Source organism: Lynx rufus, unplaced genomic scaffold (assembly GCF_022079265.1).
Source record: "Lynx rufus isolate CCGP_SWC_20201006 ecotype Redwood Valley unplaced genomic scaffold, mLynRuf1.p SCAF_9, whole genome shotgun sequence".
Classification (NCBI taxonomy): Eukaryota; Metazoa; Chordata; class Mammalia; order Carnivora; family Felidae; genus Lynx; species Lynx rufus.
Genome location: NW_025814897.1, coordinates 60,428,472 through 60,451,042, shown reverse-complemented (window position 1 = coordinate 60,451,042; position 22,571 = coordinate 60,428,472). Strand labels below are relative to the sequence as shown.

Sequence of the window (22,571 nt, the reverse complement as noted above, 5' to 3'; positions counted from 1 at the left end):
TACCCAAAAAATACAAAAACACTAATTCAAAGGGATATATGCACCCCTATATTTACTACAGTTTTATTTACAATAGTCAAACTATGGAAGCAGCCCAAGTGCCTATCAATAAAGAAATTGTGGTATATATACACAATGGAATATTACTCAGCCATAAATAAGAATGAAATCTTTTCATTTGTAGCAGCATGGATGGAGCTAGAGTGTATTTTTGCTAAATGAAATAAGTCAGTCAGAGAAAGACAAAAACCATATGATCTCACTCATATTCAGAATTTAAGAAACAAAACAAATGAGCAAAGGAAAAGATAGATACACCAAGAAACAGACTCGTAACTATAGAGAAAACACTGATGTTACCAGTGGGGAGATAGGCAGGGGGATGGGTAAAATAGGTAATGGGGATTAAAGAATACCTTTATCTAATATTAATTAATTAATTAATTAATTAATTAATTAAATAAACAAACAAACAAACTTTAAAAATAAACAAAAAAAATTTAAAACAATAAATTCTATGTCTCCCTCTCTCTCTGTCCCTCCCCTGCTCACACTATGTTTCTCTGTCTCTCAAAAATAAATAAACATTAAAAAATTTTTAAAAATAAAGGGGTGGGCATCTGGGTGGCTCAGTTGGTTAAGTGTCTGACTTCGGCTCAGGTCATGTTCCCACGGCTTATGAGTTTGAGCCCTACATCGGGCTCTGTGCTGACAGCTCAGAGCCTGGAGCCTGCTTCAGATTCTGTGTCTCCCTCTCTCTCTGTCCCCTGCTGCTTACGCTCTATCTCTCTGTCTCTCAAAAATAAATAAACATTAAAAAAATTTTAAAAACAATAAAATACAGTAGCATGCAACATGAATGAATTTTTCAACCATAATTTTTTTTCTTTTCTAAATCTCTTTAGGATATGATGGATTGCAGAAAGCCAAAAATATATACAATGTATTGTGGACTTCATAATTTATGTAGAAATAAAACATAGAACTACAGTAACATGAATACTGGGAGAGAGGAAATAAAAGAACCTTGCTGTCAGGATTTCATACTGTTTGTTGAAGTGGCATAATAACAATTTAAAATAAACTGTGGTAAGTTAAAGATATGCATCATAAATGCTAAAGCAACCTGTAAAATGACACAAGGAATAAGGCACAGCTAATAAGCTAAGAAGCAGAATCGAATCAGGGCACCTGGTGCTCAGTCAAGTGTCTGACTCTTGATTTCAGCTAAGGTCATGATCTCAGGGTTGTGAGATCAAGCCCCACATCAGGCTCCTCATTGAACATGGAGCCCGTTTAAGATTCTCTCTCTGTCACTCTCTGCCCCTCTCCCACACGCACATGTGCTCACTCTCTTTCTTGCTCTCTCAAAAACAAATGAGCATTAAAAGAAAGAAGAATTGAATCATAAAGAAAAAACATTAAATCCAAAGAAAGCAGCAAAAGAGGAAAAGAGGAGATTTCCAGTTCCTCTATTTCCAGATTCCAGAAGACAGAGCAGTGATACCTCCCTGGAGGAGACAACCCTCGCTTCTGTGGGTCTCGGCTATTCACAGCAGAGTCCACACTGGAGTCACCTCCTGTCCCAGATCCTGAGCCACCCACACCGGACAAGTAAGTACCTCAGCAATGTGTGTGTGTGTGTGTGTGTGTGTGTGTGTGTGTGTGTATGTATGCGCGCGCGCACACACACACACCCGCTCCTGAATCAGATCCCTGGCTCTCCCATGGTCACCCAAGTGCCCTTTCCCTCCTTTGGGTGATCCCTGAGTGCCTATATAACCCCCACATCACAAGAGTCCCTTCCCCTCAGCTGAGTCCTGGTCATCCCAGTCAGCAATACCCAGCTTCTGCCTATTGGTGCCCCTGGGATGAAATCTGACCTGAACCCTGACTTGTTCTCTCTAAGCTTCTAACGGGTCATCTGTAAAATGAATCCCTCAGCAGCTGTGACTGCTCTCTGAGAAACACCAAGAGCCATAGAAATAAAAATGTTCATACACTGTCCCCTCCACCCAGCCTCTCTCCCTGGGGTCCTCCCTGAGTTCTGGGTTTCTCACTGTTTCCTCCTTGGTGTCTGTGGACATGACTGCCCACTGGGAATCTCCTCAGGTTCCTCCTCTGGAACCATGGGTCTACTTATCCATCCCTCCCCTTCAGCCTCATAGATCTGTGCCTTGGTGCCTTACCTTTTCAGAGGTGAACCGAGAGCCACAGCAGGCTGCACCCCGACAGGACACCACTACAGGTTTCCATGGTGAAGTTGGGGGTGAAAAGACCAGAGCTTGATGGGGATTTGGAGGCAGGAAAACCTGAGATTGGACCTGAACTCCACCAATTATCATCAACAACCTAGGTTCACTCATATGCCAGCCCTATCATTTAATATCTATGAGACTTTAAGAATATGAGTTACCTTCTCTAAACCTTAGTGTCCTCATCTATAAGCAGGGTTAATAAACAGTATTCATCTCTTAGGGTTGCTGTGAACAGTAAAGAAAAAAGCCTTGGAATCATGTCTGGCATGTAGTAAGTGCTCAATAAATGCTAACTCTTAGTATTACTGCTGAGACTAAGAATGTTTGGAGCCTGTCCATTGTTGCCTCTTGTGTGTGTTGGGGAGGAGGGGTGGGCAGAGTCGGTGAGGGAGAAAACTGTGGTGTGGATGGAAGAGTGTTAGAAGACCTGAATTTCAGGTCTGGCTCTTCTTGTCAAGTGAGACTAAGCAAATCACCTGGGATCTCTGAGCCTTAATGGGTTTCATTTTTCCTTCCTTCCTTCATTCCACTTCCAAGGGCTGCTCTAGGTTGCAAATGAGAATGTTTCTTAAAATCCCTTTGTGCATGCATTTATTCCTTCAACACAACACTTACCGAGCACATATTTGGCTGTGGGCTCAGAGCTGGTCACTGGGACAGAGATGAAAAAGACATGGTCTCCCCACTGGAAAGCAACACTTTCCATCCATCGAGGAGCTCAATCAGTGAGCCAGTGATTATTGCTCAATAAAGACATGCCCAAGGCTTTGCTTTAAAGATGAGGAGAGGGGTGCCTGGGCGACTTAGTCTGTTAAGTGCCTGACTCTTGATTTCAGCTCAGGTCATGATCTCACGGTTCGTGAGTTCAAACTCTGCGTCAGGCTCACACTGACAGTGCAGAGCCTGCTTGGGATTCTCTCTCTCCCCCTCTCTCTGCCCCTCCCCTGCTCGTACTCTTTCTCAAAATAAATGAATAAACTTTAAAAATAAATAAATAAATAAATGTGAGAAAGATGAAAAGCTAGAGGGTTATAGGAAGTTAAGGTGGAGCTTATTTTCTCCTAACAGAGATGAACTTTTTCATACGCTGAGGGGAGAGAGTGAGAAGTACAAGACGCCCTAAGAACAAAAGAGACATCTCTCCCTGGGAACTGAAGGAAGAGAGACGAACACCGTTGCCAGTTTGTGAGGACAGGGCAGAGATAAAGCAGCTCTGTGTGTGGTTTTGACTTTTCCAGTGGTGGAGGTGAGGCTCTTTCTGCAGAGAGCACACGGCTCTGGCATCATCCTCAACCTCCTCTCCGTCCCCTCCTCTGCTACTTGTAGGGTGAGTTGGCTCCGTTGGTCTTTGGCCTCTGCTGTCTGTAAAGCCCTTTACCTCGAAGCCTCCAGAGCAACCAAGCCTCTCCTCTGGTTTCCAGAACTCCATTTGCTCCTGGCTCTCACACTCCCTCCCTCCCCTCTTTTCCTCGGTCTCCTTCATTGCCATCTGCTCCTTAAGACTCTGTCTCATGCCCTCTATAAATTTCTAATCCTCACATAGTCACCTCCAGCCTTAATTTTTCATCTGAGCTCTCCATCTGACTTCAGGTTGTTGACTGGGGACCTCTTCATCTGGGAGTCCTCCCCACATCCAAGTTCAATTAATTAATCGGGCCTCCTAGAACCCCAACCCTGCTCTTCCTTGCTCAGCTTTTAGGAGCACCAGTGCAGTCATCCTGGCTAACAAAAACCCTGAAATTACTATCCATTCCTCTGTCTTTCCCCACTTCCAGTTGGTTCCTAAGTCTGACTGATGTGACTCTGGCAACACCTCTTCATCTCTCTCAAGACTTTCATCAGCGAGTTAACTGATCTGCTCATCCCTCACGGTATTTTTCATCCCTTCTGCCTCTCCTCAAGGGGGTTGTTATTCTGCCATTTCCTTTCTTGACTGCTTTAGGGTCTAAGAGCCCCTTGAGGAACTTACCTGAGTGATCCTAAAATACAAAATAGGAGGGCAAACTACAGTTCACGTGACAGCTTGTTAAGCCCCTTAACAATGAACACACTCTGGCATTTGGCAAGAAGCTTGGTCCTTAACCACCTTCTTGGCCAGTGCTCCTCCAGCTTGCATTTCTTTCTTGCCCCTCTGTCCTATCATGGACCACCGCTCACCTCACTCTCAGCTTCTCAATCCCACCCTCCAGCTATGAAAGTCCCCCACTCTAAGGACTTCTACCCCCTCCCACAATGTCATCTGGCCCTTGCTCAACCCCACTAATGGCACATTTCCCAAAGTCTGGATTATTCTGTATAAAATAATGCTCTAAGATTTTTCAAAAAGACATTCCATGGTGGGCATTGGAAATCCAAAGCCACTTCCTTTGGAAGTCTCCCTGTGAATTTACAGCTGTGCCTCTTTATTCTTCTAAGTATTCAGAAGGTGGTTATAGGAACACCAACATAAATGTGGTTTTCAGAGACAATACACTGATAAGAAGGAAGACCATTTCCTAGCTGCTCCACAATCTATAAGGCTTCTCCAATCTTCTATGTAGTTAGTAGTAAGAGTGAAGTGATCTGCCCCAAAGGTTTCCTGGAACACCAGATGTTCAGTGCAAACTCCAGGGAAGTCTCAGGCAAGCCGGGAAGGGAACAGTTGGTCATCCTAAAGTTAAGAGCATGCATTTTAGGGTCTGACTGTCTGGGTTCAAATTCTGCTCTGCCATTTACTAGCTGTGTGACCTGGAACTAGACTTAACCTCTCTGTGCCTTACTTCCTTCACTGGCACAATTAAGAAGATTTTAAAAAGTGAATCCATGAAAGCATTGAAAACACTGCCTGCCATATGGTAAATGTCCAATAGGTGTTAGCTATTTTCATGTAATCTGTGTTGTTCAAACCCTAGGACTCTGGATCTTTTCCTATCTGCTCCCTTAATTACACAAAAATCTGGTCAACACTTTGAAATTACTGCTCTCAGAGCCCAACTAAATGTTCAGCCTCCTCCCATCTTCTTCCTATTCCTCCTTGGCCTGCTCAACAAGCAGTGCTCAAGTACGTCCTCGATGCCTGGGCTTGGGGGGGGTTGGGGGCGGAAATCAGCACTTGCAGCTCCAGCAGCACGCGGGAAGAATGCTGTTTGCTGGCTTTCCGGGAGCTTACATTGAGAGGAAAGCAAAATCATCATCCATGACACTGAGGACAAGGCCAGGCAGGAGGCCTCAGAGTCAGTCTATAGAGGCTTAGGAAGCAACTTTCCCCTGGCCTTGCCACAGTGCACCCCAGGCACAAAAGTGAGGCCATCATTCCTGATAAACCCCACCTGGCTCTTCCACACTTCTTGGACCACAAATTCCTCATATTTCCTCCTTTCAAACGTTTTCTTCATGCTTTCTAGTTTTACCTCTGGCCCATAACTTTTTTATTTTTATTTTTAATGTTTATGTTTGAGAGAGACAGAGTGTGAGCAGGGGAGGGGCAGAGAGAGGGAGGCACAGAATCAGAAGCAGGCTCCAGGCTGTGCCCTGAGAGCTGACACAGGGCTCAAACCCATGGACCTGGGCCAAAGTCGGACATTTAACTGATTGAGCCACCCAGGTGCCCCCCATTACCTTTTATTTTCCCTCATGTACCACACCTACTTTTCCTCCTAATCTTTTATTCAGCAATCAAATACCTGGAACATCACAGATAAACAAGGATCTTGTAAGTTTACATTTCACACACACAGGCCAAGAGCTCCCTGAGAACAAGGGATGCCTTGTTCACCTCCGTAGCTTCCGTAGCACCTGGCATAGCACCCATCTGTGCCCCAAAGGAGTAGACATATGTACATGAAGAGGTGGACCTTCATCACAAACCCCTCAGGCCCTAAAATAGAAATTGGCTTTCTTCCATTGACCATTTTGTTCTAACAGTCTCTGATCACCACTCCTGGGGCCAACCCAAGGCCAAAGCTGATGGGTGAGGATGGAGATACCAGTGCCTTCAACATCTCCTACACCAACTTCTTCCTGGTGGGCTTCCCTGGATTGCGAGAGTGGCAGCCCCTCCTGGTCCTGCCTCTTACCTTCCTTTATGTGACAATCATCTCTGCAAACGTCCTGGTCATCCACACGGTGGTGGCCCAACGGAGTTTGCATCAGCCCATGTACATGCTCATCGCCCTGCTCCTGGCTGTCAACATTTGTGCTGCCACAGCCGTGATGCCCAAAATGCTGGAGGGCTTTGTGCATTATGCTAACCCCATGTCACTGCATGGCTGCCTGGACCAGATGTTATCTACTTTACTCTCCTGGACTACAATATCCTGCTGGCCATGGCCCTAGACCGCTACGTGGCCATCTGTCACCCACTCCACTATACTGACCTGATAACCTCCCGCCTGCTGGGAGTGCTGGCCATTCTTGCTCTGACACGGAGCCTGGAAGTGGCAGTGCCTTTAGTGGTGCTAACGTCACAAGGTCGATTCTGCCAGACAATGGTGATTCGACACTTTGCCTGTGAGTACGTTGCACTGTTGAGCATAGCTTGTGGAGACTTGACTTTCAACAATGGGTTGGGACTGACCATGCGGTTGGTCACTGTGACCTTGGATCTAGCCCTGCTAGGGACCTCCTATACACGCATCATCTATGCTGCCTTCTGGATCTCTTCTGGGAGAGCCCGAGCCAAGGCCTTGCACACATGTGGCTCCCACTTACTGGTCATCCTCACTATCTACCTCTCTGGTCTCTCCACCTCCATTGTCTTCCAAGTGGCCAAGACTGTGTCTCCAGATGTCCAGAACCTGCTCAGTGCCATCTACTTGCTACTCCCAGGATCCTTGAATCCTATCATTTATGGAGTACAGACCAGGGAGATCCGGCAACATGTGGAAAAGATGCTCTATGGCAATAAATCAGCCCAGGAGGTTGGGGAGAAGCCAGAGACTGCAGAATATGAGAGTGGAGGGGCAACTGCCAGAGTGAAAGGACTTTATCAACTTGGGAAGTTGGGCTTGTGACTTCTGGGAATAAGAAATAAGCAGGCATCACTGAAGGACAGGCTGAAATCGTGAGATTATAGGCTCAAGGGAAGGACCGTTGCTAGCCAACTACCACTTTTTAAATTCTTAGAATGCTTTTTCTATTTCCATTCCAATAATAAAATTGCTTTTCCCTATTTATCTTTCTGTTTAGTTTCTTTGTCCTCTTCCCCCTGACTCCTGAGAAAACCCCAGTTAATATTTGGATGTATAGAGCCCCCCTGGAAGCTGTACAGAGCGTCATACAGGCCACAACCCACTCTGAACATCCTGTCCGAAACAAATAGGCTAGGCCCTTCCCTGGGGCCCAGTCTCTCCCAAATATAGCCTAAGACTTGACATGAAGCCCAGTCTGACCAAATATACAGGTCAGCCTTGCACTCTCTAGTCTAACCCAAGCACACAGGTTGGGTTATAGAGTCTAACAGTCCCAAACACAGGTGAGCCCCCAGGCTGGATATCCCAATCTGACATAGGCACACAGGTCAGGCCTACTCCAAATATCCAGTCTAGCCCACATAAACAGATCAGGTCCTGCCCCCCCGGGGGCATCAAGTCTGACAGACACCCAGACCAACTCTTCGCCCAGTAACCAGTCTGTTCCAAAGACCAAACTAGACCCTGATATGGTACTTAAGTCTGACCCAAACCCATAGGTTAGGTCACTCTTCCCACGGTAGCCAGAGTGAGCTATCTAAAAGTACTCCCTGCTTAAAAGTCTTCCACAGCTCTGTCAATAAGATGGAGCGTCCTTCAGGGCTGTCCCAGAAAGGAGCTATGGTGCCTGCGTATTATGCAGAACCATGTGTAAACTAGGCCTGAGTTTTCTCCTCTGTTAACTGATCATAGGGACCTCCCCAAAGGTGCAGGCAAGAGTGAGGATCATGGGCATTTGGGCCACTTCTTCAATAACTTACTTGTACTTTCAGGGCCTCTCGAGCCAAATCCTGTATATACCACTTCAATGTATATACCATTTGATGACGGAATGCTGCTGCGCAGGTGCAGCTTTATGGCTTGGTGGGTCAGACAGCACCCAGTTCCTGACGGGAAGCTCAGGTCACACAGTAGTTTAGTGGCCCATGGTTAAGCATTCAGTCTCTTCTAAGACTGAGTAGCAAGCCAAAAGACGTTTCTCAAAAGGTGAATACTTATTGACAGAGGATGGCAGGGCTCTGCTCCAAAATCCAAAGAGCCTGCTAGAGGCTCCAAATAGCAACCCTATCTGCCACCGCCACTTCAACACCATAGACCTACTGGATCACATGGCCCAAGTGGCAGAGCAGCTGCAGGGCGGGCCTAGGCCTATAGTAGAGCCTTCTCTAGTTCCAAGCCCTGCTCAAAACCAGTAGCTTTTCAGGTCATTTGGTAAACAGACCAGAGTAGCATACCTAAATGAGGAATACACTGCCATGCTGACGCCAGCATCCAAAGAGGCCCGCTAGGCATTGTGCCAGTCTTTTGCTTGTGGGAGGAGCCAGATGCAACAATTTATCTTTCACCATAGAAGTAATATCTCAATATGCCTCATACCATTTGACCCCTAGAAATTTCACAGAGGTAGAAGGCCCCCAAATTTTTGTCAGATTATTTCCCACCCTCTGACACACAAATGTCTTACCGATAAGCCTAGAGTAGTTGTTACTTCTTGCTCAGTATGTCTAATCAGCACGTCATCAATGTATTGGAGCAGTGTGGAAAAGGTAGTCAAGATGAACTAAATTATGACAAAGGGCTGGAGAGTTGATACACCCTGGAGGTGGAACATACACACAATCACCCAGAACCTTGCCTCTTGTAAGTATTTGATTAGGAGCATCCAATGATGGTATTTTGAGTGTCTCTATTACCACATCACACCATAAACTATCAATACTTCCTTTACCACTGGAAATAGTCATTAGTGCCTTTAAATCTAATCAGATTAGAGAATCAATTCCAGAAACTCCAGAACCAATTCAGAAGATTCATCCTTAAGATTCTACTCCTCTAGAACCACTTTTGGTACCAAAATCTGTATCAGTCAGTGTTCTCATTCTCTATAAAGAGAAATAAAACTAATGAGAAAATGGGAGGGGAGAGCATGAGAGAGAGGGAGGGAGAGAAAGGAGAGAGAGATTTTAAGTAACTGTCTCACACAATTGTGGAACTAGGAAATCTAAAATTGGCAGAGCAGGCTGGCACACTGGAGACCCAGAAAAGAAGTGATATTGTAGCTCAAGTCCGAAGGCAGTCTGAAGACAAAAGTTTTTTTTTCTTAGGGGACCTCAATCTTTCTTCTCTTAAGGCCTTCAACTGATTGGATGAGGAACCCACATTATGGAGGGTAATCTGATTTACTCAAAGTCTACTGATATAAATGTTAATGTCATCTAAAAAAATATCTTCACAGCTATCTAGGCTAGTGTTTGACCAAGTATCTGTGTACCACGGCCTAGCCAGTTGACACATAAAATTAACAATCACAGATGCCTAGGCTCAGAAAAAAGCCTACCCATATGTGGAGAAAGTGCCCTAGCACAGAGCCAGTCTACATAGAGAGCTCCTGAAATTCAAGTATATCTGTCAAAACATTAACTGAACAGAGATTTCAGTGATTAAACACACTAGGGAATAGTCTCTGCAAAAGTAGTTTGGAAAAGTATCAAACAATATTTCAACAACCAAAAAATTACAGGCATTACAATGAAATAGGAAAACATAGCTCATTCAAAGGAACAAGAAAAACTGACAGAAACCATCCCTGAGGAAGCCCAGCCACCAGACTTACTAGACAAAGATATTAAAACAACTGTCTTAAAAATGCTTGAAGAGGGGCGCCTGGGTGGCGCAGTCGGTTAAGCGTCCGACTTCAGCCAGGTCACGATCTCGCGGTCCGTGAGTTTGAGCCCCGCGTCAGGCTCTGGGCTGATGGCTCAGAGCCTGGAGCCTGTTTCCGATTCTGTGTCTCCCTCTCTCTCTGCCCCTCCCCCATTCATGCTCTGTCTCTCTCTGTCCCAAAAATAAATAAACATTGAAAAAAAAAAATTAAAAAAAAAAAAATGCTTGAAGAGCTAAAGGAAAACATGAATAAAGGAAATCAGAAAAACAATGCATTAAAATCATAATATCGACATGGAGACAGAAATCGTTCAAAGGAAACAAACAAATTTTAGAGCTGAAAAGAATAACTAAGATGAAAAATTCACCAAGGGGGCTCAAACAGATGTTGAGTGTGAAGAAGAATCAGTGACCTTGATGATATGACAGTTAAATTACTGAGCCTAAGGAACAGAAAAAATATTAAGAAAAGTGAATGACCCCTAAGGGACCTGGGGGACATAAGCAGTGGAACGAGCGACATATTACAGGAGTCCCAGAAGGAAAAGAGAGAAAGGGGCAAAAAGATTATCTGAAGAAAAATGGCTGAAAACTTCCCAAATTTAATGAAAGATGTAAATCTACTGATCCAAGCAGGTCAACAAACATCAAGAAAGATAAACTCAGAGATCCACACCAAGGTACATTGTAATCAAACTGTCAAAAGCCATTAGGATAGCTAGTATGAAAAATACAAAAAATTAGCAAATGTCAGCAAAGATGTGGAATAATTGGAACTCTCATGCATTACTGGTAGGAATGTAAAATGGTGCAGCTTGAGCCTACAGAAAAGTTTGGCAGTTCCTCAAGTTCCTTCAAATTAAACATGAATTATGATGTATTCCCCACAATTCCACTTCTAGGTATATACCCAGAAAAACTGAAAACAGGAATTCAGATACTGGTGCATCAATGTTCAGAGCAGCATTATTCACAATAGCCAAAATGGTGGAAATAACATCAATGTCTATTCACATATGAATGGAAAGACAAAATGTGATATATACATACAATGGAATATTACTCAGGCTTTAAGAGGAATTAAAGTCTGCTATATGCTACATGGATGAAACCTGAAAACAGGCTAAGTGAAATAAGCCAGACACAAAAGGTCACATACTATAGTATTCCATTTATATGAGGTACCTAGAATAAGCAAATTCAAAGACAGAAAGTAGAATAGAGGATAACAGGGATTGAGAGGTGAAGGAAATGAGGAGTTATTGTTTTAGAGTTTCTGTTTGGGATGATGACAAATTTCTGGAAATAAGATAGTGATGATGGTTGTACACTGTATATGTACTTTATGCCACTAAATTGTATGCTTTAAAGTGGGTAAAATGGTAACACTTATGCTAATATATTTTACAATAGAAAGAAGAAATAGGCATATGTTAAGATCAGAATTGTAGAAGGCATCTGAGTAATTTTTCTTAAAATTTTCTCCCTGAACTCTCAAAGAACAGAAAATATTTTTTCAAATTTGACCTTTGTATGAAAATAAATGACAAATTTGGTCTCACATAATCGCTTTGAAAGTTTATTTCAGAATGACCAATAGGACCTTATCCAGATAAAGGTCCTGCCAACACTTCTCACAGGTTATGACTCAGTTTTGCTTCTATGGACCCACCAGTCAAAGCAGTAAAACTAAGTCTTCTTATGAAAACTGAGGTCACCAGAAAAGGGGTGCCAAGTGGGCAATGAAACCCTATTCAGTTACTTCCTATTTGCAAGATGACCTCTTTTGCATTCCTAAAACTTCTACTTTGATTCCCAATATATTGATTTAAAATATCAGTACTTTCACACTATTATATAGAAACAGTACTTGAAATCAATTGCTCCTTTTGCTGCAGTAAGGTCCAGCAAAACCTTAGCACTTCAAGCAAACCTACTGTGCCTATCTATGCTCAAGAAGTAGTTTGGCTGTGAGGAAGTGCTGGTCTCTTCCAAGCCTTTCCTCAGGACCCACACATCAGACACTCTTCTCTATTCTCCAAAGAGCACACCATGGCTGCTGTGTTCCTCTCCTTCTCTTCTTCTTCTTTTGTTGCCTTCTCCTTATCTTTCAGCTTCTCCTTATTTAGAGTGAACTGGATTGGATTCGCTGCTGGTCGTGTCCTTAAGTAATACATTCCAGTCTTCAAACCCTACACAAAGGAAGCAAATACAACAATTAGAAATTGTAAGAACACTAGACATTTGAAACCAATGTTTAAAATACATTTCCATAAACCACATCAGATTGTTTTCTAAACCTGAAATTCCATCTCCTGTAGGAAGCCTTCTCAAAAATGCTTAAAGACAAAGAGTCAGTACATTGTGTTCATTTTACCCCTAAAAAAGCTTATCTTTTTGGAAATGTCAAACATTTTTGTTCTATAGTCTTTTGTTTTTATGTGTATGACTTCCATGTTTGCCTAAAACAATGTCTGCCTTATAATTATTTAGAGAGCTAGACTGTGTCTCTGTAAAGAACAGATGATGACTACTTCAAGGATAAGTACCATCATCTTCTATTTGGTATCCCCAGTCTTAGCACATAGTATGTATTCAATAAATGTCTCTTAAATTAAAAAGAAAAAAATTTAATTCCATATAAATACCCAGGTGATTGCCAGTTAATAAGGATAGAATCCAGAATCACAGGACTTTACAGTTGCCAATGACAAGCTAAGTAATTTGGCTTTTAGATTGTACATAAAGTGGAGAAACAATGGATGTTTTTGAACAGTGAGTGGGCTGACGTGTAAAGTTTTATTTTAGAAATGGTAGCAGTGCACAAGATAATGCAGTTACTAGAAGCAAAGAGATCAGTTAACAAGTTAAGAATAATGGTAGTGGAACAGGAAGAAAGATATTCAAGAAACAGTACAAAGGTACAACCACCACAACTTGGTGAGTAATTGTATGGAGAATAAAGGGAGGGTCGTAGGTTACTCCAAGGTTTCAAAACTAATAATGAAATAATCCTAAAAGAAACAAGAAAATCCAAAGTGAGAGCTTAATCTGGCACAAAAACCATGGTTTGGTTTTAACATATTGGATTTGAAATGAAAGAACTAGGTGGCAATATTTAAATAGGCAGCTAAAAGGTAAAACTGCTCCAATTCCAAAATATCCCAAGCTGGCAACAAGTCCATGATTTCCTCCACCAACCTGCTTCCAGCCGTAGAAGTGCATACTAGTGAGTTTGCCATAGTTAGGCTCAGCAATGTGGATGTTCAAAGACTGGCTTTGATCAATGAAAGCACCTCTTTCAGCTGCCATCTTAAGAACGGTTTTCTGTGAAATCTCCCACACAGTCTTATAAAGTTGCTTAAGGTCATCAGGAATTTCTGGTATGTTCTGAAGAAGGAAAAACAAATGTTTATTGCACTCTGGCTGAAGAAATCAGCATAATTAACATAATTTTTTTAATGTTTATGTATTTTTGAGAGAGAGAGAGAGAGAGAGAGAGAGCACGTGGGGTAGGAACAGAGAGAGAAGGGGAAGAGGATCTGAAGCAGGCTCCGCACTGACAGCAGCGAGCCTGACGCAGGGCTTGAACTCATGAACCGTGAGATCATAATCTAAGCCAAAGTCAGAGTCTCAACTGACTGAGCCACCCAGGTGTCCCTTTAATTAACATAATTAATGATACCAGGGTCTGGCCTCAGTTCTATTTCCTGCCAGATCTGACCCATACCGTTCAGTATCATACAATATAAGCCCTTATCAAGTTTCCCAAGACTGCTTACCTCTGGATTAGAATGTCCAACAAAACTCCATTTAACCAACAAAATATATGGCTGGTGGTAATGATTAAAGATCCATTTCTATTTGGATTATAGCCAAAATATTCATTGTTCTAGAGGCACTTAAAAAAGGAAGGAACCAAGCAGCAATAAATGACCCTTGAGCTTTACAGAAAACACAAATAATCAGGGCTATAACTCACAGGTACATGATCAAGGGAAGCAATGAAACAAACCCCTTTTGGAGTCAACAGAACATTTTCTTAGGTATAGGGTTAATCTGCATCAAAACATACAGACTAGCTAATAGTGTTACCATTTCTTCCAGCAAAAATAGAACTGTTACAGAAATCTTTATCTGTGTTACCAAGGAGACAAATGTTTAGACAGAGGCCTCCATCTACAAATAAATGCTTCTTGGGCACCTGGGTGGCTCAGTCATTTGAACGTCCGACTTTGGCTCAGGTCACGATCTCGCCGTTCAGAGTTTGTGCCCCACATCGGGCTCTATGCTGACAGCTCAGAGCCTGGAGCCTGTTTCAGATTCTGTATCTCCCTCTCTCTCTCTGCCCCTCCCTGGCTCGTGGTGTCTCTCTCTCTCAAAAATAAATAAACATTAAAAAAAAATTTTTTTAAATAAATGCTTCTTGATTCTCGGCTGCAAATATGCAAATATTTTATTGTTAAATACTATTTCCGGCTCTGTTTTTTGGACTCTGAGTCCTCAATCGCCACCATACTTTTAAATTAGGTCTGACTCTCTAATTTCACACTTTATCAGTGGTCCCCAAACTTTGGTGCATTTTGGAATGACCCAGATGGTCTTTAAAAAATACTAATGCCTGGTTCCCATTTTCAGATATTCCAACTTAATTGTTATGCAACCTAAAATTCCGAAATTTTTTTTAAGCTTCAGAATTTTAAAAGCTCCCCAACTGATTCTTATGTACAGAGAAGTTGGAAACTACTGCTTTATATTATTGCACAAACAAGAGGGAAAGGCCTAGCTATGTGAAGATGTATATAATCCTAGCACAACAATGCAGAGGTGAACATAAGCCTATATGACCACAGTGAATAGCCATTCTTTCTCTCCACTGCCTGGGATAAGTGAGAAGGTACCAATGTCCAACTTAGCTACTAAAGAGCACACTTCATTTTCATTCTGTACCTGGATAGAACCATTGCATGCAATAATCTGATTTTTCATCTCTTCATTCCACAAGCCCCGCTCGGTAAGATCCTTCAATAAGTGTGGATTTACAATCTGAATGAAAAAGCAAAAAACATGCCAAGGAATAATTAAGAATGACAGGGCTAAACAGGATCACAGGCCTGGAACTTAAAGTAAATAAGATCATTTAAAGAAGCATTTAACATTAGATTACTTCGTAAATTCTGTATTTTATAAAACTGAGAGGCCCATCCTACCAAACAAAAGCTGTATTCCTTTAAAATCTTGACCTGTTATTCAAGAAACGTAATATTTGCAAAGGTGAAAAGAGCCAGCATTGCCTAAGATGGGTAAATCTTTGTGGACTCTTTTTTTTTTTTTTTTCCTAAGAAAGGATACAATAAATACTTAAAAATTAGAAATGCATCCACTCCAAACCTACAGAAATTGATTTCAGGAGATCTGGAAATTCACAAATAAAAATCTTCTAAATTAGTGGTTCTCAACCCTAGCTGCATATTAGAATTACCTGGGAACCGTAAAAAAAAACACTAGTCCTACCCACCAGAAATTCTAATTTGTAAACAAGTTATTTGTAAAAATTTGTAAATTGTAACCATCATTACAGGATGGCTAAATATCATGTGAACTCTAACATCAACAAGTTACTTTCCTATGTAACCCTCAAAAATTCATTCTTTTGACAGATATTTATTAAATGTCTATTATGTGCTGAAATAGAGTAACACTGGAGATGAAGATGACTCACTTTATCAAAGCTGTGCCCTGTACTAAACAAAAAGGGGCAAACTAAATAGGAGTTGTCATTTACTCCCAACATCGGGCTTTTGCACGATCTCCTGTAGGTCTAGTCGTGATCTCACCTGAAATTCTCCTGACAAGACTCTGCGAGTATAGATGTTGCTGGTATAAGGTTCGATGGACTCATTATTTCCCAGAATCTGAGCAGTTGAAGCAGTAGGCATCGGGGCAATAAGTAAACTGTTTCTTATACCATACCTAAAGAAAAGGAGATTATCAGATGCTGGTCCTAAAGCTATAATCTGCCAGGAAGGCAGTTACTTTGTATCATTGTAGTAAATGCAGATGCTGTGAGTGACACCATACATGCATTAGACTCATATAATGACTTTTGCATGCAACCCCAGTACAGATGCAACTTCACCGTATGAATGGTATAGCTTGCCCCTCTCCTAAATGCCTGAATCCTCAACTCAATTAGCACAATTTTTAGTGCTGGCAATTCTTATTATGCCCATTTATTAGCATTTGATACACTAGCTTGCTCAGGGAAATACTCAAATGACTGTTGGAGAGTCCCCACCTGTATCAGGGTACATTCATTCAACCCTCACTCTTTTCTAAGTACCTATATGATCACTGCGCTAAGCTCTTTAAGGAAAAATAATGATGTGAAAGTGGTCACAATCAGACATCTATCACCAAAATTCTCCACAGGAAAAAATTATGCTCAGATTATGTATATTCCTGACTTCTTCTATTACCTCTTTAATCATAACGTTCCTAGAGGAAGGTTAACATCTTTGACTCTATTCACTGCCAAACAGAGTGCTTAAGGAAGAGTACACTATCTGAACACTGCCCTTAGCTTGTTCTTCAAAGCTTAGCCTAAGAGATGACCCCTCTAGAACATCTTTCCCAACCAGGGAGACAATGCTGAATACAAATGACAAATACAAGGGCACCTGGGTGGCTCAGTTGGTTGAACGTCCAACTTTGGCCCAGGTCATGATCCCATGCTTCATGGGTTCGAGCCCCGCATCAGGCTCTGTGCTGACAGGCTCAGAGCCTGGAGCCTGCTTCGGATTCTGTGTCTCCCTCTCTCTCTGCCCCTCCCCTACTCTGTCTCCCAAAAATATACATTAAAAAAAAATTTTTTTTAATGCCAAATATAAACATTTCTTCTGCAAACATTTTCTATGACATGTACCTTTATGTACATTTTAACTACTTGTGTTACATGTCTTACCTTATTTAGTCTTAAGTTTCTCAAAGAGTTTGTCTTTACTACATTCTATACCTCTGGATTTACACAGTACTTAGCTTAAAGCTTCATATCCTAATGGAATCTTAATCTCACTTTGTCACTTTGTAATTTTGAGGCATCAAGCAAACCACCAAAAGACCTCATGTCTTACTTACTCAGTAAAGTGAACAGTGATTTCCTGTCCAAAGATAGGAAAATGTATTGAAGAGTCATATATATATATATATATATATATATATATATATATATATATATATGGCACATACCAAACTATGGAATTGTCTGTAATCATTAAAAACATTAGGCAGATCTGCATGGACTAAAAAAAGAAGGATGTCCAAAATAAATCCCTAAAGGTCTTAAAATGTGTCAAGTTAGGGGTGCGTGGGTGGCTCAGTCAGTTAAGCATCTAACTTCGGCTCAGGTCATGATCTCACGGTTTGTGGGTTCGAGCCCTGTGTCGGACTCTGTGCTGACACCTTAGGGCCTAGAGCCTGCTTTGGATTCTGTGTCTCCCTCTCTCTCTGCCCCTTCCCCTGCTTGCACTCTGTCTCTCTCCCTCTCTCTCCCAAAAATAAATAAACATTAAACATTAAAAAAAAAAAAAAAAAAAAGAATGTCAAGTTTTACCACATCTTTGGAACAAAACTGTATGCATCTGCAAGCGTACTGAAAAAGGTCTAGAAAAATACACACTATTAACAATGGTTATCTCTGGAAAAAGGAGTAAGCTGGTTTTTGTTTGTTCTGTGGAACAAGTGGTTGGCAGAAGATGTATAAAAAGAAGGGCTGTTGGGGCACCTGGGTGGCTCAGTCGGTTGGGCCTGACTCCAGCTCAGGTCATGATCTCATGATTCGTGAGTTCGAGCCCCACATCGGCTTGCTTGCTGTCAGCACAGAGCTTGCTTTGGATCCTCTGTCCCCATCTCTCTGCCCCTCCCCTGCTTGCGTGCTCTCTCTCAAAAATAAACATTTCAAAATAAAAAAAGGAAGGGCTTTTACTTTCCATTTTATTTCTGTATTTGAATTTTATTATTCATGTATTAATTTTGAAAATTTAAAAAGTTGTGTATAGAAAAATATCTATAGCATTTTGACAAAAAAAAAACACAAAAAATAAACTATAGCTTCATGTTTGTAAAAGTTGAATTTGCATGTAAATGTACACATGCACACATGTTCAAAAGAAAATCTGAAAGATGAGAGACAAGAAGATACAAACAGGTTTTTGGGGGAGGTGGTACTGGGATACTTTTCATTTTACTCTCATTCACACATATATTTTCCTAGATTTTCTAATATGTATTATTTGAGTAATAAAACAATTTTAAGGTGAACAGATATTTTTAAAGAGTATTTTAAACCTATTACTTCCTTCTGTAAACATTAAACACTTTGCATATGCATTAACCCACAGATGAGACTCATGAAGAAAATGAAAACAACTTATTATTCACTAAGCAAAACATTCTACCTGCCCTTAAATCTTTTATGTTTCTTAGATTGAAAGGCCTTAAAAAACCTCAAGTTTCACAGTTTTTCTTTCACACAGTTTAACACATTACCCTCCAAAACCTCTCCAAAATCCCTAACTTATTCCTATGACCATCAATTCAGCAAAAGCCATTTTGACAAATCACCAAGGTGGTTAAGCAAAAAATAAAAGTGAAAAACATTTAAAAAGCAAGCACAATGGAAAATATGAAGGTTTAATGAGAAAAAGAATTGCTTAATCCTGATAGTTAAGCCCCTAAAACAAGATGAGTTAATAATAATACCTACCATTTATTAAAATGTTTTCAGTGTACCAAGCAATTTGCAGGTTACTATTCATATATTATCTTACAAAGTATTTTTACAAAAACAGTTCTGTAAATAGGTCATGTAAACCCCATTTAAAAGAGAAAAATAAGTTTCAGAAGTTAATAAAACATACCTAACTTCTGAAAGCCACATGAGAGTTAAACCCTCCTTACTTTAAAGCTACCTTACATCTCCTTACTTACTTTGCAATCTTTTCCTTGAGAAGTTTCCAGTCCCATAGGTCTGTGGGAATAACATTCCACATATCGTACTGAAGGATCTAGGGAATAAACAATGCAAATTTATGACAAACCACCCTACAACAATTTAAAACCATGACAAAAACCGAATGACTGCCATGCCCTACATCCCAACAAATGTCTTCTAATAGAACTGTGTGAGGAATTCAAAGTCCAGAGATTCCCCTGGCCAAATTTCCATGCAGTCTAACTGATTAAAAGAATGTTAAAAAAACTGGTTAAGGCTTACCTCTTCCCTTTATCATATCTAGAATCCATATCATATCTACAAACCAGGAAATCCTAACATTAACACAAGTATCTTGCTGAGATGCATTCTCTTTGTATAGTAAAGTGTTACTCTATTTTCATCTTTCTTAATTGCTTTGATCTGCCCCTTGATCTATTTGCTTAGCTACTAGACATCTATTTTCAAATCACTGCATATCAGACTTCCCCAAAATCAGCAGGAACATCAAGACTAAAAATAACATAACATTTTATTTTACACTGAAGAAAATCATTCTACCAATAATAAAGGCAGTGTGGACAGCAGAATTGTTCCCAGGTTCTCACCCCCTGGTGCACAGCCCATGTACAATGTCCTCCTCCCGAATGTGGGCAAGACCTGGGAATATGATGGATGTCACTTACATGATTATGGCAAAGGTGAAAAGTCACTGCAGATGTAATTAAGGTCACCAATCAGTTAATTTTGAGATAAACAAAAGAGAAATTATCCTTGGTAGACCCGACTTATCAGATAAAAGCCCTCAAAAGAGCAATTGGACTCGGGTATTCTTTAAATGAGACACTCTCTCTCACTAGCTTTAAAGAAGCAAGATGCCATGAGTTCTACAGCTACAAAAAAAATGAATTCTGCCAACAACCAGGTGAGCTTAGAAGAGGACTCTGAGCTTCAGATGAGACTCCAGCCTCTACCAACACCTTGACTATAGCCTTGTGAGACCCAAACTAAGGCAAGCTTGGAACCCTGACTCAAGGAAACGATGATAACATATGTTGTTTTAATGTACTATAATTTAGCGAAAGAAAACTAATACAGTTAGCATTCTTCTTAGGTCACTTTTACCAATGACTAGTTCTAAATAAAACATTAAAATAAAAGGGAGGGGCGCCTGGGTGGCTCAGTCAGTTGAGCGTCCAACTTAGGCTAAGGTCATGATCTCATGGCTCATGACTTTGAGCCCCACATCAGCTCTGTGCTGACAGCTCAGAGCTTGGAGTCTGCCTCGGATTTTGTATCTCCCTCTCTCTGTTCCTCCCCTGCTCATGCTCTGCATCTCTTTTAAAATAAATGAATGTCAAAAAAAATTTTTTTAAATAAACAAAGGGGTGAGGTGTCTGGTTGGCTTAGTTGATAGAGCGTGGGACTACTGATCTCGGGTTTGTAAGTTCGAGCCCCCGTTGGGTATAGAGATTTCTTAAAATAAAAATCTTAAAAAATAAAAAAAATAAATAAATAAAAGAACTTTGCCTACGATAAAGGGAGTCTGGCTGGCTCAGTTGGTGGAGCATGCAATTCTTGATCTCGGGGTTATAAATTTGAGCCCCATGTTGAGTGCAGAAATTACTTAAAAATTAAATCTTAAAAAAAAAAAAGTATCTTTTTAACTCTAGAGAACAAAAGTACCATATTAGCTTCCTATGGCTGGTATAACAAATTACTATAAATTCGGTGGCTTAAAATAACAAAAATTTATTCTCTTCTAGCTCGGGAATCCAGAAGCCCAAAATGAACATGTTGGGAGGGCCACACTCCCTCCAGAGGCTCTAGAGCAGATTCTGTTCTTTGCCTTTTGCAGCTTCTAGTGACTATCAGCATTCTTGGGTTGTGGATGCATTGCTCTGGTCTCTGCCTCCATCGTCATGTTGCCTCCTCCTCCCCTCTGTCTCCTACAAGGATACTGTCACTAGATTTAGGACCCACCTGGAAAATCCAGGATAATCTTATTTCAAAATCCTTAATTATATCTGCAAAGACTTTTTTAAACCAAAAAGATAACATTCACAGGTTCCAGCAATAAGATGTAAACATATCTTTTTGAGGGCAACCATTCAGCCTACTACAGGAACTTATAAGCAAAAAGAAATTTCATCCATATACTTACTCCTTTGCTGACTGGAGAGCCCTCATAGGTTTCATATGGGCCATGCTCCTTGGCCAGGTCACAGCTGGCTTCCAAGGCTCCATAATAAATAGTTTCAAAGATTTGCTTGTTTAGTAACTGGGCTTCTGGACTCTCAAAAGGATACCTCATCAGAATAAAAGCATCTGCCAGACCTTGTACCCCGATTCCAATGGGGCGATGGCGTTTATTTGATAAGCATGCCTTTGTGCCAACAGATTTAGAGAAGAAAGAGACATTACTGAATAGAAAAGGCAACATTCTGCACCAAATGATACCCTCTCTCTTTTTATCTCCATTTTCTCACACCATTCCACTGACAGACATTTAAATGATGACTGGCAGACCGTGATACACTCCCTCCAACTTGGATTTCGATAATTACCAATAAGCAAAAAATCTATTCATACCTCTGGGACAGGGTAGTAATTAATATCAATAATTTTATTCAAGTTTCGGACAATGACTTTGGTAACTTCAGCCAACTTCTTAAAGTCATATGTGTGTTCTGACGTGACATACATATTCAGGGCTAGGGAAGCCAAGTTACAGACTGCAACCTGGAATGCAAAGAAAAGGGGTCAAGAATCACACAATTTTTATTTCTTCCCCATGTCAATGACAGCAACATGTAAGCCTCTAATGCTCTATGATATTAAATTATAAAATTTTTATCTTTATCTTCTCCCTCTTCATCGTTCATTTCTAAATCCCAATACCTATTCACATGTGAGTTATAACACGCACCAGTGAAATAAGTAAGAAGGAGAGAGAATCTGTGTTCCATACTCCATGGCTCTATGACCAGACATACATCCCATTGTGCTATAATTTTTTATGTATATTCGTCTCAGTCAGGAGATGTATGCTGTCTAATATACCAGCCACTAGCCACATGTAGCTATTTCAATAAAATAAAAAATTCAGTTTCTCAGTTGCAATGATCATATATCATTAGCTCAACAGCCACCAGGTACAGAACACTTCCATCACTATAGAACGTTTTTCCAAATTACACATTCCTACCTTACTCTAACTGAGATTCTGATAAGCCTTTAACAACAGGAGATCCAAGTTTGTGAATTCTGAAAAAGCTCTTCAGGTGATTTTCCACTACACTACACTAGGTGATAAGCTTCTCCAGGAAAGAATCATATCTTATTTACCCTTATATTTTTAGTTCTGGTACCACATCTCGCATATAATAAATGCTAAATAATGTTAGATGAATATTTTCTTTTCCGCTTTGATTAGGACTATCCTAACCCAAACTCTCAACTCCTCTCACCTAGACTCCCTCATGCCCT

The 22,571-nt window shown here is 40.9% G+C and overlaps 2 protein-coding genes across 2 annotated transcripts in view; one reads left to right on the top strand and one right to left on the bottom strand.

Annotated features, from left to right (window-relative positions):
• Positions 1-6,134: 6,134 nt before the first annotated feature.
• On the top strand, positions 6,135-7,249 carry LOC124504728 (putative olfactory receptor 52L2). The gene is given in 2 exon segments (XM_047070222.1): positions 6,135-6,519; positions 6,522-7,249. Coding segments are annotated over 2 exon segments (1,044 nt in total). The 5' UTR covers positions 6,135-6,203.
• A 4,406-nt stretch (positions 7,250-11,655) lies between these two features.
• RRM1 (ribonucleotide reductase catalytic subunit M1) overlaps positions 11,656-22,571 on the bottom strand; it is a 37,441-nt gene continuing 26,525 nt past the window's right edge. Inside the window, exons 13-19 of the mRNA XM_047071107.1 lie at positions 21,675-21,824; positions 21,247-21,468; positions 19,079-19,155; positions 15,928-16,063; positions 15,041-15,136; positions 13,292-13,480; positions 11,656-12,282 (exon numbers count right to left, since the gene is read on the bottom strand). Coding sequence (XP_046927063.1) covers positions 12,094-12,282; positions 13,292-13,480; positions 15,041-15,136; positions 15,928-16,063; positions 19,079-19,155; positions 21,247-21,468; positions 21,675-21,824 — 1,059 coding nt within the window. The 3' untranslated portion in view covers positions 11,656-12,093. The remainder of the gene's footprint in view (positions 12,283-13,291; positions 13,481-15,040; positions 15,137-15,927; positions 16,064-19,078; positions 19,156-21,246; positions 21,469-21,674; positions 21,825-22,571) is intronic.